Source organism: Notolepis coatsorum (assembly GCF_963971535.1).
Source record: "Notolepis coatsorum genome assembly, chromosome: 17".
NCBI classification, from domain to species: Eukaryota; Metazoa; Chordata; class Actinopteri; order Aulopiformes; family Paralepididae; genus Notolepis; species Notolepis coatsorum.
In genome coordinates, this window is record NC_140181.1 from 79,434,907 (window position 1) to 79,450,278 (window position 15,372).

Consider the following 15,372-nt stretch of genomic DNA (forward strand, 5'->3'; position numbering starts at 1 on the left):
ATGGTGCTGTCCCCCCTCCTCCTCCTCCTCCTCCTCCTCACCTCTCCCCCGTCCCAGGCCTCCCTCCCCCAGCCCGCCCTGGCGGCAGCAGAGCCCGTGCTCCAGGGGAGGCCCTTCGTGGTGGTGTGGAACATGCCCACCGAGCGCTGCAGCAGGCTGTACGACGTCCACCTTGACCTGCACGACTTCGACATCGTGGCCAACCAGAGACAGGACTTCCAGGGGCAGGTGACTCACGAGAGAGAGACTGTGTGTGTGTGTGTGTTGGTCTCTATCGGTCTCTATCTCAGGGAGGAATTGTGGGATCTTACCCTTGACAGTGCAGTCAGTATTTGTGAACACGCACCACTCTCCTAAAGCTAGACATCCGAGCAGGAACCCGGGGAACCCTGCTCTGCTCCATAGACAATGAATGGGGCTCTGACTTTATGAGGCCATACAATGTTTGTGTGAGCTCTTACACCCAAATGAGCTTCATATTCTAGCATTGCTTGAAGGTCTGCACCAGAATTAAAACCTCATTTGGGTGTAAGAGCTCACACAAACATTTTATGGCCTCATAAAAATCCGAGCCCTGTGGACACGGGAAGAACACATAACCCCATTCATGTTAAACTCCTTGAAAACGTTCCAGAAAATGACCATCTTCTACCGGGACCACCTCGGGAAGTATCCATACCTGACCCGGGACGGCGAAAGGGTCAACGGGGGGCTGCCCCAGCTCGGCGACCTCGACGCTCACCTCGCCCTCGCGGAGGCGCAGATCTCCGCCCTCCTCCGTCCGGGTTTCGAGGGGCTGGCCGTCATCGACTGGGAGGAGTGGCGCCCCCTGTGGGAACACAACTTCGGCGCCAAGGACGCGTACCGGCGGCAGTCCAAGGCCCTGGTCAGGGAGAGGGGGGACCTGCCGGAGTGGAAGGTGTCGTCCGCGGCTCGGAGGGAGTTCCAGGAGGCGGCGAGGGGGTTCATGTCGGACACGCTGCGCCTGGCGACCAGGGAGCGCCCCCGGGGTCTCTGGGGTTACTACGGGTTCCCCTACTGCTACAACAGTCACCTGACAGGTAGTCCGTGATGAGCCCTTTTCACAATCATCACAGGTACCATGGTCAATTAAAGGTGCTGTTTTATTGTTAAAATCAGTGTCAAGTAGCCCTACATTACGACAGCCATCACTGATATTGAGTGTTTAGTCAGTAACATGGGTCTCCCAGTCTCTCCGCTCTGCAGTAAAAAGAAGATTGCATGTTCTGGTATCCCTTCCCACTTTATCCAATCTAGAACTAGAACTCTAGATATTTTTTACTTATATCAAGAAATCTTCCAAAGCCCAATTTGCTTAGAATTTGAATTTATTTCGTATTTTTGTCAGACCATTATCCAATCTCTCTCCTGATTGGATAAAGTGAGAACGAGATACCAGACAATACATTTTCCGTTTACTGCAGAGTGGAGGAACTGGTAGACCTGTGTTACTGACCAGACACTCTATATCAGTGATGGCTGTCGGAGTGTAGAGCTATCATTTTAACACGTAGACCAATTATTTGAACAACAACAAAAAATACCACCTACAGCACCTTTAACCGATGACGCCTGCCACAACAACTGTATAACAGGAGGTCCGTTACCTGATGAGAGTGGTTAGCACTGCTGCCTGAGAGCAAGAAGGTCCTGGGTTCGAACCCCAGCAGGGGGCATTTCTGTGTGGAGTACATGTTCTCCCTGTGTTCACGTGGGTTTCCTCTGGGTACTCCGGTTTCCCCCCACACCATGAAGACATGCATGGTAGGCAGGGACTACAGATGGAAACTAGCTCATTAGCTAATTCTGGCACATTTACATTGATGTGGAAACTGAAGATGTTGATTAATGGGCACTGTCCCTGGGTAAAAAAAATAATAAAAATAAACGTAATCTGCAACCAGATGTCTAAGCTTTCTCGCTGACTGGCCATGACATGAGACGACCACATGCATCCAATTAAAGCTGTCAGGTTGTGCCTTTTAATTGCTTCATCAGAAGTATTCCTGCTCTGTTCTACAGTAGGTAACTACACAGGACTGTGTCACCCGGGGACCAGTGAGCGGAACGACCGGCTGGCGTGGCTGTGGCGCCGGTCCACCGCCCTCTACCCCAGTATCTACCTCCCTGCGCGCCTGGAGCGGTCCCGGGACGCAGCGCTGATGGTCAGGTAGAAAACAACACACACCTTGTCATCACTTGTACACGTCTGTAAATTGGCCATCGTTACACTCTCTGCGAGAAATTCATTGGCTTATGCTCATTTGAATGTCCTTCATCTGAATGATGATAAGACGGAGGTTATTGTGTTTGGACATCAGTCCTTCTTAAATGATTCTGCTGGTGTTTTAGGGCCCCCTCGCGGCAAAAGGGTCCTTTTTCCAGCTGAGGCTCCTGGCCAAAGTGAAGCCCTACCTCTCTCCCAGTGCTTTGGAGAGGGTTATCCATGCTCTGGTATCATCTAGGCTGGATTACTGTAATGCCTTATATTAGGGCTGACCTCGACTAATCGATCAAAAGGAGCCGTAGTCGACTGCCAATCTCTCAGTCGAATGCAATTTTTTTATCAGACATTAAGCACCCCCCACAGCCAGTCGACTATCTGCACATTTTGGCCAATCAAAGTCGACTATACAAATCCTTAGTCGGGGACAGGCCTACCTTATATGTGGGTCTAGACCAGCCTCCCTGCGGCGCCTGCAGCTGGTGCAGAACGCTGCTGCGCGTCTCTGGACTGGTACCAAGACTCAGAGGAACACATTACACACATTCCCCTCTGGCTGACTGGTCCCACGTCACCTCGATCTGTTCGGTCACATGATCAACCGTTTTGATTAGGAATGAGACGTGAATGAATGGGGTTGTTTCTGGGTTCTGTTCTGACAGACACCGGCTGCGGGAGGCTCTGAGAGTGGCATCGCGGTGGCGCCATAGCAACAATACCACCCACGCCACGCCCGTCCTGCCCTACTCCAGACTGGCTTTTATACACACACATAACTTCCTCAGTAAGGTATGTTGACACACACACACACACATTTAATGAAAACGAGCTTTTAGCTGTATTGTGTTTATCCTTGATGAATAAAGCTTGCTTCAAATGTTTTTTTCCCACATATGTGTGTTTGTGTATGTCTGCCTGCCTGTGTGTGTGTCTGTGTGTGTGTGTGTGTGTGTGTGTGTGTGTGCGTGCAGACAGACCTGGAGCACACGCTAGGAGAGAGTGCAGCGCTAGGAGCAGCAGGAGTGGTGCTGTGGGGAGAACTGAAGTTTGCTAAGTCAAAGGTGTGTGTGATCTGTGTGTTTTAAATGATTTATATAAGTGTATTACCTGTACGTTATGTCTGTATGTATATAAACCCTTTATCAGTTATGCGTTGAGTTATACATGTGGGTATTTACTTCTATATGTATGTGTGTGATCTGTGTTTTAAATTATTTAAGTGTGTATACGTTGTACATTATGTGTGTATGTATATAAGCCGTATGTATATAAAGTCGTGGATGTACCAGGGGAATAATTTAGCTGTTAGAATGTACTTCTATATGTATGTATGTGTGTGTACATATCTTATAAACCCTCTCTCCCCTCAGCGTCACTGTATCCAGTTAAGAGACTACATCCATTCTGTCCTCGGCCGCTACATCCAGAGCCTGAAAAGCGCCGCGTGGCGCTGTGGCCTGCAGCGTTGCCATGGCAACGGACGCTGCGCCAGGCGCCGCCCCAGCTCCGGTCGCCTGTTCTCTTCGGTGGCGTCGCCCGCGACCCCCGACCCCGATCGGATCAACTTCATCCCTGACGACCACCGCGAACGTCGAGGGTTCCACGACCACTTCCTGTGCCAGTGTTACCCCGGCTGGACCGGCGAACGGTGTCAGTGGCGATATTCCTCCGACAACAACTACTAGAGTGTGTTTGAGGGCAGGGAGCAGCCACACTGATCCATCACAAGACAGAGAAAACAGACGGGAGGTACTGTTGGTTTGTTTTTAATTAGAGCAGAAACAACAGCTTTATTAAAGGACAACGGCGATGGAGGCGGAGACAGACTCATCATCAGCCCTGTCTAATAAATGGATATTCCTCAATGAAAGATTATTAAAAATCAACCTAGGCAGGCAGACGCAACACATCAGTTGAGGCTAGTCATTCTGGGTTGATCTAGTGTAATAGTTTGGTGTTTCCCCGTGTGGATTGTGTACCAGTGCATCTCTCATAGACAGCAAAGACATAGAGATTCATTATCATACAATGTATTCGTCAAACATTTTGGTCTTTCGCGAGTCTGAATGAATGTGATAACAAGAAGTGAATTTCAATTAAATGTTATTAATGAACCACACTGAACAATGCATATTAAGTGTGTACCGCTGGAGGTAAGGACATCTGGAGTTATATACTAACTATACAACAATATTATAAACCATATTAAACTCTCTCTGACAGTCTGCCATAGTTTCACATTCAGATAATTGGAAGAAACGTATTGCTTGCTTTGCTTACTTATTTGCTTAATTCATCCCCTTTATAATCACCCTGTGACTATTTTCTCAGAAGAAACGAACATTTCCTGACATGAATACATTTAACCAACAAAAAGGCATGTTTTAACAGTGTATTTCTAACAAAAAGGCATGTTTTAACAGTGAAGTTCCAACAAAAAGGCATGTTTTAACAGTGTATTTCCAACAAAAAGGCTTGTTTTAACAGTGTATTTCCTGTGTACAAACGTGTATTCTTTCACAATTCTGATCATAAACCAGTTTCAAATGCAATCAGAATATGTATAATTGTTCAATGTGACAATTATTCTATCCATCTACAGTATCTCTACGCAGTCAACACATAGTCACATCAGTGGCACTGTAGAGGATAAGAGACCGATTGAAATGTTTGCTAATAAAGTTTTCAGACACCTCCCACCACAATCTCATATTGTCACTGCTTCTCATATTTCTTTGGCAAATCAAGCATGTTGATTCAGTAACACAGTAGATTGTGCATGTGTCTGTGGCATGTGTGGGAGCAATTAGGGGTTAAGTGTCTTGCTCAAGGACACATCGACACGCTGCCCGGGAGGAGCAGGAATCAAACCGGGAACCTTCGGACTACCAGACAACTGCTCCCCCCAATGTGTGTGTGTGTGTGCGTGCGTGCGTGCGTGCATGCATGTATCTATATGTGAGTGTGTGCGTGTGTGTGTGCATGCATGTATCTATCTATCTATATGTGAGTTTGTGTGTGTGTGTGCTGTGCATGCAATGTATGTATCTATCTATCTGAGTCTGTGTGTGTGTGTGTTGCTCAGGTGCCTCCTCTCAGGGTGGTCAGGTTGTGTCTCAGTGCTTGTAGTTCCTGGATCAGCTGTGTTAACGTCATGGAAACAGCCTGCTTCTCTCTCACTGCCTCAGTCAGAGTCTGGAGAGCGCCGCCCTGCTGGACTGGAGAGGGAACACATAGTGAAACATTCAGTTATCTGTCTCAGTCAAACTATCCAATAATAGGGTATGCCTCTACTTTAAAGGCAGCGCAAGAGTCCTTCCGCGTTTCTCTGATTGGCCGCGACGCCCCACGTGACAACGCCGCCGCGCGTCTGCCGCGGCATTATGCAGCCGTAATCCCCCCTCTTTTAACATCGACGGTTAGCTCAACTTGCTTGCCGCCTTGCTGTGGAACCTGCGCACCGCTTGTTGGTGACAAGTTCGAATCCCTTTAACTTGCATTCTTTCGCCGGTTAAGTTTAGGCATTGTTTCGGAGTTGGTTAAGGTTAGGGTTAAGTTTAGGCATTGTTTCGGAGTTGGTTAAGGTTAGGGTTAAGTTTAGGCATTGTTTCGGAGTTGGTTAAGGTTAGGGTTAAGTTTAGGCATTGTTTCGGAGTTGGTTAAGGTTAAGTTTAGGCATTGTTTCGGAGTTGGTTAAGGTTAGAGTTTGTCACAGAGCATGGCAATAGAATGCAGCCTATTTCCGCACTGCCGCTCTCTCGCGCGGCGGCGTTGTCGCGTGGGGCGTCGCGGCCAATCAGAGAAACGCAGAAGGACTCTTGCGCTGCCTTTAAAGTAGAGGCATAGGGTATATCTGCAGAGCCGCAAGCCCAACGTCTGGGCGGGGCTTCGTGGCTTGGACTAGGTTTGAGGCGGGGCTTCGTGGCTTGGACTAGGTTTTACTGTGCGTGGGCGGGGCGTCGTGGCTTGTACCTTGTTTTGCACTACTGCGGATGAGGGGGGGTGAAAGGTTAACCTTCTGTAGTGTGGTAGTGAAAGTTTAACCTTCTGTAGTGAAAAGTTAACCTTATGTAATGTGGTAGTCAAAGGGTTAACCTTATGTAGTGTGGTAGTGAAAGGTTAACCTGTAGTGTGGTAGTGAAAGGGTTAACCCTTTGTAGTGGTAGTGAAAGGTTAACCTTATGTAATGTGGTAGTGAAAGGGTTAACCCGTTGTAGTGTGGTAGTGAAAGGTTAACCTTATGTAGTGTGGTAGTGAAAGATTAACCCTTTGTAGTGTGGTAGTGAAAGGTTAACCTTCTGTAGTGTGGTAGTGAAGGGTTAATCTGCTGTAGTGTGGTAGTGAAGGGTTAACCTTCTGTAGTGTGGTAGTGAAAGGTTAATCTTCTGTAGTGTGGTAGTGAAAGGTTAACCTTCTGTAGTGTGGTAGTGAAGGGTTAACCGTCGGTAGTGTGGTAATGAAAGGTTAACCATCTGTAGTGTGGTAGTGAAAGGTTAACCTTCTGTAGTGTGGTAGTGAAAGGGTTAACCTTCTGTAGTGTGGTAGTGAAAGGGATAACCTTCTATAGTGTGGTAGTGAAAGGGTTAACCGTATGTAGTGTGGTAGTGAAAGGGTTAATCCTTTGTAGTGTGGTAGTGAAAGGTTAACCTTATGTAGCTGGTAGTGAAAGGGTTAACCCTTTGTAGTGTGGTAGTGAAAGGTTAACCTTATGTAATGTGGTAGTGAAAGGGTTAACCTCATGTAGTGTGGTAGTGAAAGGTTAACCCTTTGTAGTGTGGTAGTGAAAGGGTTAAAGGAACATGCCAACATTATGGGAAATGCGTTTACCGTCTTCTCCAGAGTCAGACAAGAAGATAGATATCAATTTCCTCTCTATGCATTCAGTAGAAAGCTATCCGGCTGCAAGCTAGCCTAGCCTAGCCTAGCACAAATTAAAGGAAGTGGATACAGACCACCTAGCCTAGCCATTGGCCAAATACACCTCTCCAAAGGTTTTAAGCTATGCTAATGGTCCATTATCCGTTTCCTTTCATTTGTGCTACGCTAGGCTAGCTTGCTCTCTACTGAATGCACAGAGAGGAAACTGGTATCTTTTTGTCTGTCTCTGGAGAAAACAGTAAGCGCATTTCCCATAATGTTGCCGTGTTCCTTTAATACTCAAGCCATCTCTCACCTAGAAAGTAGAAGATGAGTATTACTGCCAGGAGCAGTAGAGCAATGATTCCACAGCCCATCGCGTACATGTAAGAACGAGACGAGCTGGGCCTCAACATATCCTGCAAGCGGCTCTGCCATTTGCTGCTGATTGGATGGTGTCTGTGTTCGACACCTGTCAGTCCAGGTCTGTGGAGGTTTCCATTGGGGGAGGGTGTTTGGGTGGACGGGCGCGAGTGCTTGTTGCCTGGAATGAATGACATAAAAACAATGTTTTTACTGAATCTTCTCATTTAGGTAAGATAAGACATCATCCCCGGGGGGACTGTTTTCAATAGCACTACACAGTAATGTTCGGAAGAGGATGGACACAGATAAATAATAAGGATCAGATTACAGAAATATTGTTATTATTATTTTGTTATTGTTTTATTATGTCTGAGAGGTATTATGTCCGCCAGAGAGCGCAGCCCGGAGGTCAGGTCAGGTCAGTGCGACGTGCAACGTGCGTGTGTGTTATATCACTCGTACTACAGGGCCAATCAGCCTGTTCTTGGATGAACAAAGACACAGCTGGGCAAGGATGAACATGTGGGAATATGTTTCATATGAATATGTTGTTTTTGGAAGAGTGACTCTCCTGTTACACCAATATGGTTTTAGATTAGATTAAGATGTATTCTCATCATACAGCACAAGTACAGTACAATGAAAAGAAGTTTGGCATGAAATACCTGTGCCAATTTAAGAGATCATTCACAACTGTAGAAGTAGAATTGGAACAGTGTGCACAGCTGTCAGATAGCAGTTCCACAGTTGAGGTCAATTCTAGTGAGGTGTCTTGCTCCATGGCTATCCTAATAACACATGTACTGTATATAGCTGATGTTAACCAGATAGGTAGGTTGTATATAACGGATGTCATCGCTTTTAGATCTGGTTTACGGCTAACCTGAATAGGGAAATCAAGCGAGCCAAGCACGGCCACAAGCCAAGGGTTGAAGAACTCTGACCCCCGACGCATAATGGCAGAGCATCACACACTATAAACCCACCTCACCTGATGGCATCCCCGGCCATGTGCTCAAGCACTGACTGCACTGAGCAGCTGTCCGGGGTCTTAACTGTCATCTTCAACCTGTCACTAGCCCAGGCAGTGGCAGCGTGCTTTAAAACCACCTCCATCGTGCCAGTGCTGAAACACTCCTCTGCCACGAGCCTCAATGACTTCCGCCCTGTTGCACTCACCTCCATCATCATGAAGTGCTTCGAGAGGCTGCTCCTGGCTCACCTCAAATCTGGCCTTTCACCCTCACTGGACAGACACCAATTCGCCTACCGTGAGAACAGGAGCACGGAGGACGCTATCTCCTCAGCGCTACATTCCACCCTCTCCCACCTGGATATGAGCAACACCCATGTGAGAATGCTGTTCATCGACTTCAGCTCCGCATTCAACACCATCATCCCCTCCAAACTCATGTCCAAACTTGGTGACCTTGTGGAAACCAAGGACCTCAACATTAACCCCTCTGTCTGCAACTAGACTTCCTAACCAACAGATCCCAGTATGTAAGATTAGAGAATCTCACCTCCTCCACTCTCACCCTGAACACCGCTGTGTGCTGAGCCCTCTCCTCTCCTCCCTATTCACCCATGACTGCACTCCTATACATGGCACCAACACCATTATCAAGTTTGCAGACAATAGGTGGCTGAGTGGCGCAGTGGGCAAGGCACTCGCCACTAACGCAGGAGATGCTGGTATCGAGCCCAGCTCTCGGCGTTGCTACCGGCTTGGCCGGCCGTCATACTAAAACAATTGGCAATGTTAGAGGGTGGGAAAGCCGGTGGGTGGGGATTGGACGTTGTGGACAGCGACTCCTACAGGTCAGTTGGGTGAAGCAGAATCAGGAAGTATCGGGGGCAGCGTGAGCCTCCCACGCGTTACTCCTCGCCACTGAGAGTTCGAGCTGTCTGGTGAAAAGATGCGACAGGCTGCCTCCTCGTGTACCGGAGGGGACACGTGAGGCAAGGCTTCTATCCTCACTACAGCCGACCAGTGGGAGGCATAGTCTAGCAACGTTCAAGACAGGGGAGGGAAGAATTGGAATCACGAAATTGCGATGGGAGAAAAATAGAAAAATAGGAGAAAAAGTGGATAAAGAAAAAAAGTTTGCAGACAATAGTGGTGGGCCTCATCAAAAACAATGATGAGTCAGTGTATGTGTGTGTATGTATGTATATGAGTTTGCGTGTGTGTGTGTGTGTGTGTGTGTATGTGTGTATGTACCTTTGTGGCTGTGTTCTGAGTGTATGCGGTGGAGGTCGTTGATGGAGTCCACGGTGTGCAGCTCGATCTCCGTCATGTCTCTCTCGCTAACTCTGTAGAAAGGAGGCGTGCCTGGGGAGGAAGAAGGCTTCTCCTGGTCCTGGTCCTGGTCTTCTCCTGGTCCTGTGGAGAGGGAGGTAGAAGATGTCTGTCGGAGATAAAGAGATGACCACTTTTTTTCTCTACGACGTAAAATAAAATAAAAATAATTTCTGAGGAGGGATGAATGCAGAGCTAGTGGAGTGTGGTCAGAGGAAGACCTGGCTTTGTCCTCTGCTCCTCTGGAAGAGAGGGGTTGGGACGAGAAAGGAGGACAGGAGAGGAGAGAGAGAAAGAAGGGAGAGAGGGAGGGAGTTACGGAATTAAAAGGTAGGGATGGAAGATGGAAGATATTCTGCATGTTTGAAAAACAGGGGTGGTAAGAGACACTGAAGGAGTGTGTGTGTGTGTGTGTGTGTGTGTGTGTGTGTGTGTGTGTGTGTGTGTGTGTGTGTGTGTGTGTGTCTGTCTGTCTGTCTGTCTGTCTGTCTGTCTGTCTGTCTGTCTGTCTGTCTGTCTGTCTGTCTGTCTGTCTGTCTGTCTGCGTGTCCATCAGTCTGTGTGTGTGTGTGTGTGTGTGTGTGTGTGTGTGTGTGTGTGTGTGTGTGTGTGTGTGTCTGTCTGTCTGCGTGTCCATCAGTCTGTCTCTGTGACGCAGAGAAAGAAAGAAAGAGAATGAAACAGGAAGAATAAACCATAAAACTACAAAAGCAACAGGAGCTGCTGCTAATCTTCACTGTACAATAATTTATGAGCAGAGCTGAGTGTTAATGAGTGAGAGAAGGAGGACGAGAGACGGATACAGACATACAGATACAGACAGACACATAGAGACAGACAGATAGAGACAGACAGATACAGACAGACAGATAGAGACAGACACATAGAGACAGACAGATAGAGACAGACACAGAGACAGACACATAGAGACAGACAGATACAGATAGACAGATAGAGACAGACACATAGAGACAGACAGACAGACAGACAGACAGACAGACAGACAGACAGACAGACAGACAGATAGATAGATAGATAGATAGATAGATAGATAGATAGATAGATAGATAGATAGATAGATAGATAGATAGATAGATAGATAGATAGATAGATAGATAGATAGATAGATAGATAGATAGATAGATAGATAGATAGATAGATAGATAGATAGATACAGACAGTCAGATAGAGACAGACAGGCAGGCAGAGAGACAGACAGACAGACAGACAGACAGACAGACAGACAGACAGACAGACAGACAGACAGCAGGCCAGTTATGTCCAGCCTACTTATCCACAGCTATTCTTAGTGCAGGTTATCAAGCCCATGATGTCAACAGGCTCCAGGAATGTGAACCCATGGCACAGAAGAAGGTTGGCTGGGTACATGACTAGACAGTTAACTGACTCAAAGGATTATAATTAGAATAAAGTACATCTTTACATATACCAGGAGCATTTAACCCATTCTAACTCATTGGGAGCAGTGGGCATCCGTAGTCCTGTGTCCAGGGACCAACTCCAGTTCTAATGCAGTGGAAGTCTGTACCTACCATGCAAGTCTTTTATGGTGTGGGAGGAAACCAGAGTGCCTTGAGGAAACCCCTGCAAACACAGGGAGAACAACTCCAAAAAGACAGCCCACCCCCCCAAACAGAATTGACCAAATATTATTAGTAATTTTTGTCTGATTACAACTTTCAAATAACTCTTATTTTTATTTTTTTTATTTTTATATGAGGGGTCCTGATTCCAAGGTTGGGGAAGCCTGAACTAAGGTCTTCGTGGAAAGCCTGAACTAAGGTCTTCATGGAACGCCTCAACTTAGGTCTCCAAGGAAAGTCTGAACTAAGATCTTCAAAGAAATCCTTAACATGGATCTTCAAGGAAATCCTGAACTAAGATCTTCAAAGAAATCCTGAATTAAGATCTTCAAAGAAATCCTTAACTTGGGTATTCAAGGTACAGTATGCCTGAACTAAAGTCTTTAAAGAAAGTCTCAACTAAGGTCTTCAAGGAAAGCCTGATCTAAGGTCTTCAAGGATGGCCCGGACTAAGGTCTTCATGGAAGGCATGAACATACAGTAGGTCTTCAAGGAAATCCTGGACTTAGGTCTTCAAGGAAATCCTGGACTTACTGTAGATCTTCAAGGCAGGAAACTAATTTATTTCCTCACGCTCTACAGCAGTAGTTGATGCCCTTGCCGTGGCGCTTAAACTGTATAACCTAATAATAGAGCTTGTGAATGTCATTATAAAGTGTAGATTTATCATACAAATGGAGATAACAAGATGAGCAGCTAAGGAGCTAAATTGATTAACTTTGATGGGGGAAAGTATTGCTATATGCTGATTTCATTATACTTCATGAAGAAAATGTAGAATATCTTGGTTTTACATGCCAACATTATGGGAAATATACTTCAGACAAGAAGATCGATGCCAATTTTCTCTCTGTGCGTTCAGTAGAAAGCTATCCGGCTGCGGGATCATCCATAAATTATGTTCCCCGGGTCCTATGTTCCCCGGGTCCTATGTTCCCCGATTGATTGATTAATTGATTGAAAATTTTATACATTTTTATTATTTTATTAATTATTAATGTCCGCCTTGTTTCGAACTGGTTAAGCTTAGGCCCTCTTTCGAAGTTGGTTGAGGTTAGAGTTTGGAATCAGGGCTGGTGGTCTGACATTTTCAATCAATCAATCAATCAATCAATCAATCAATCAATCAATCAATCAATCAATCGGGGAACATAGGACCCGGGGAACATAGGACCCGGGGAACATAGACATGCTCCCCCGGCTGCAGGCTAGCCTAGCTTAGCACAAATGAATGGAAGCGGATACAAACCAGCTAACCTAGCTGTTGGCCAAAAACACCTCTACATTTCCCATAATGTTGGCGTGTTCCACGGAGGTACTCTCCGTAAGCGGTAAGTCCCTAAGTTAACCAGACACTTTTGCTATGATGCCATCCTAGGGTTTTAGAATAGAGCAGGATCTCTCAACGACGGTGGTTACCAGCCTGGTAGGGTGACACACTTACCGGTCACTGTCTAAATGTACCAGCATTTGTCTGGTGTTCATTTCCCAGCCTGACTTACTGTAATAGTAGGTAAACAAGTTGTCAGGTACGTGTAGTTTGAGCTAAGATGGCTGGCTCACGAGTCACGAGGCGATACTGATCTACAAAGGCAAAAAGCTGTAACTTCTGTTACCGTCGTGTGCCTTTCTACAGCAGAGTAGCCTACCCCTCGATCTGTGTATTTAGATTTTTTACCACTATAGGCTATACTGTATGTACCACTCTACATGTATAATAATTGTATATGAATACTCTAAATGTGTATGTACTAATACTACTATATCAGTACTACCCTACAAAGGCAAACTATAGGAACTGAAGTTAAGGCCTTAGTAGGGCAGAATGGCTGTATCTGTGGAGTGAAGTAGGTGTACAAGCAGTGGTGGAAGAAGTACACAGTTCCTTTACTCAAGTAAAAGTAGAAGTACCCAGATAAATGAGTACTCTGGTGAAAGTAAAAGTCCTCCATAATTCAAATTCTACTTAAGTAAAAGTAGAGAAGTATTTTCTATTGAATGTACTTAAGTATCTAAAAGTATGCATTCTACATAACGTTTTTGTATTCCAGTGCTTGGGAGCTTTCAACCCTCGATCCATTGACCTCTAAAATGTATGTTAAAGTGGTATGTGGTCCGGTTATACTGCTCTGATTAAAGGTTATGTTAAAGTGGTATGTGGTCTAGTTATGCTGCTCTTGAAATTTAAATTTCAAATGTGAAAGTACATAATCTTCATAAATGTTTGCCATGTTTTCAATGCAAAATCATTTTCTTCAAAGTAACTGGGTTCAGATAAATGTAGTGGAGTAAAAAGTACAATATTTCCTTTGAATTATAGTAGAGTGAATATATAGTATAAAGTTTGCTAAAATGAAAATACTCATGTAAAGTACAAGTAGCTCGAAATTGTACTGTACTTGAGTAAAAATACTTAGTTACTTTCCACCCCTGTGTACAAGTGCATCCCACTAGACAGGATACAGTGCATCGCATCATCTGACTCTCAAAATACACTTTCTTTTGACACTTGACAATGTCCCAGGTTCATGGAAACACTGTGTACCCACGGGAGACACTGTCGACTGTCCAACACTTTTGTATGAATATAGGATTATGAATAGAGCCAACAGATCATCAACAATGAACTGAACCAGAACCACCTATCTCAGTGTCATCTCTGCTGCAGCACTCACCTTCTCTCACCATGACACCTACAGGAGAGACAGGCTGTCAGTTTCTAAATGTCCACTTCACTGTAGCTCCTGAACTGTGTCAGCTAGCAGCACCCAGGTCTCCAAACATGTCAACCAACCCAAAATACATTTAGGAGTTAATCTCAGGCCACAAGTACGAGACCCAAGACCCACACAGTAGCAGAAGAAAACAATCCTTTGGTCGTCTTGTTTGATCTTCTTCTGAATAGTTATTCCAGTTGAGATATTCCAGAATATGTCTTGTTGTAGCACAGAAACAGCTCCAGGATTTAAAGCAAACTCTCCCAACGTCTCATGACGTACCAGCGTCTCTCTCCCAGACTTTGTGTGTGTTTGTGTGGGGTGAGACAGCGAGCAACTACTGTATAGCAGCGACTTACTGCCGTTCCCAAACCCCCACCCACTCTACAGTATGTGTGTGTATTTGTGCGCCCTAGTAGCGCCCCAGTGCCCAACCCAAGCCCCTCTCCTATCCTTCAGAGATATGAGAGAGATGTGTGTGTGAGAGAGCGAGAGAGAGAGAGAGAGAGAGAGAGAGAGAGAGAGAGAGAGAGAGAGAGAGAGAGAGAGAGAGAGAGAGAGAATACCCTCTTCCCTCTCCCACCCTACCCGCCACCTGGCAGCCCTGAATAGCAGCAGAGACCAGGGTATATTATTAGACACTGGTCCAAAGGATGACTCAATCATTAGGGAGGGGTGAAAAGAAGTAAACAGTACTGTAGCTGTGAGTGGTAGGAACACCAACACAGTCACCATACGGTTTAGACTGGAACTTCACATATTATAATAATAATAATATAATAAAACTTTATAGCACCTTTCATACAAGAATTGCAGCTCAAAGTGCTTCCCAGCAGTAAAAAATATAAATAAAAAAAGACAGGCATAAAATGAGCACAAAATTGGCAGATCAAGAGCAATGCATAAAGTGCAGACATAGAATAAGTATAAAACAAGCATAAAATAGACAAAGTCAAGAAAAGGCATAGAACATTAAAGCGCATCGTTTTTCATATTAGGCCTCTTTGTTTACGGTTTGATTATCACTGATACACATAAATAGACAGTAATAAAAGAGTAAAATATAATAGACAATAGTGCAATAGTGGGGTGAAATAAAGTGCAGTGCAATACAATAGTTAGTAAAATAGAATAGACAGTAAATTAGAATAGACAGAGTATAGAATGGACAATTTAATACTTTCAATTAGATTCAAATGTATTGTCATTATACAGCACATGTACAATACAACGGAAATAAGTTTGGCATCCAACCAGAGTGCAAATGTAACAGTAAAGTGC

At 45.3% G+C, this 15,372-nt stretch overlaps 2 protein-coding genes across 2 annotated transcripts; one reads left to right on the plus strand and one right to left on the minus strand.

Moving 5' to 3' along the window:
* hyal3 (hyaluronidase 3) lies at positions 1 to 3,930 on the plus strand (the record flags this gene model as incomplete). The annotated part of the gene is made up of 6 exons (XM_084333507.1): positions 1 to 228; positions 635 to 1,061; positions 2,044 to 2,191; positions 2,908 to 3,034; positions 3,217 to 3,306; positions 3,616 to 3,930. 6 exons carry the CDS (start codon positions 1 to 3, stop codon positions 3,928 to 3,930), a joined length of 1,335 nt encoding a protein of 444 aa, XP_084189633.1.
* A 27-nt stretch (positions 3,931 to 3,957) lies between these two features.
* Positions 3,958 to 14,455, minus strand: LOC311243612 (uncharacterized protein). The gene is made up of 4 exons (XM_084332903.1): positions 14,050 to 14,455; positions 9,693 to 9,854; positions 7,419 to 7,646; positions 3,958 to 5,463 (listed from the first exon to the last, which is right to left on the minus strand). The coding sequence occupies exons 1-4, from the start codon at positions 14,060 to 14,062 to the stop codon at positions 5,327 to 5,329; spliced, it is 540 nt and encodes a 179-aa protein (XP_084189029.1). The 5' UTR covers positions 14,063 to 14,455; the 3' UTR covers positions 3,958 to 5,326.
* Positions 14,456 to 15,372: the final 917 nt, after the last annotated feature.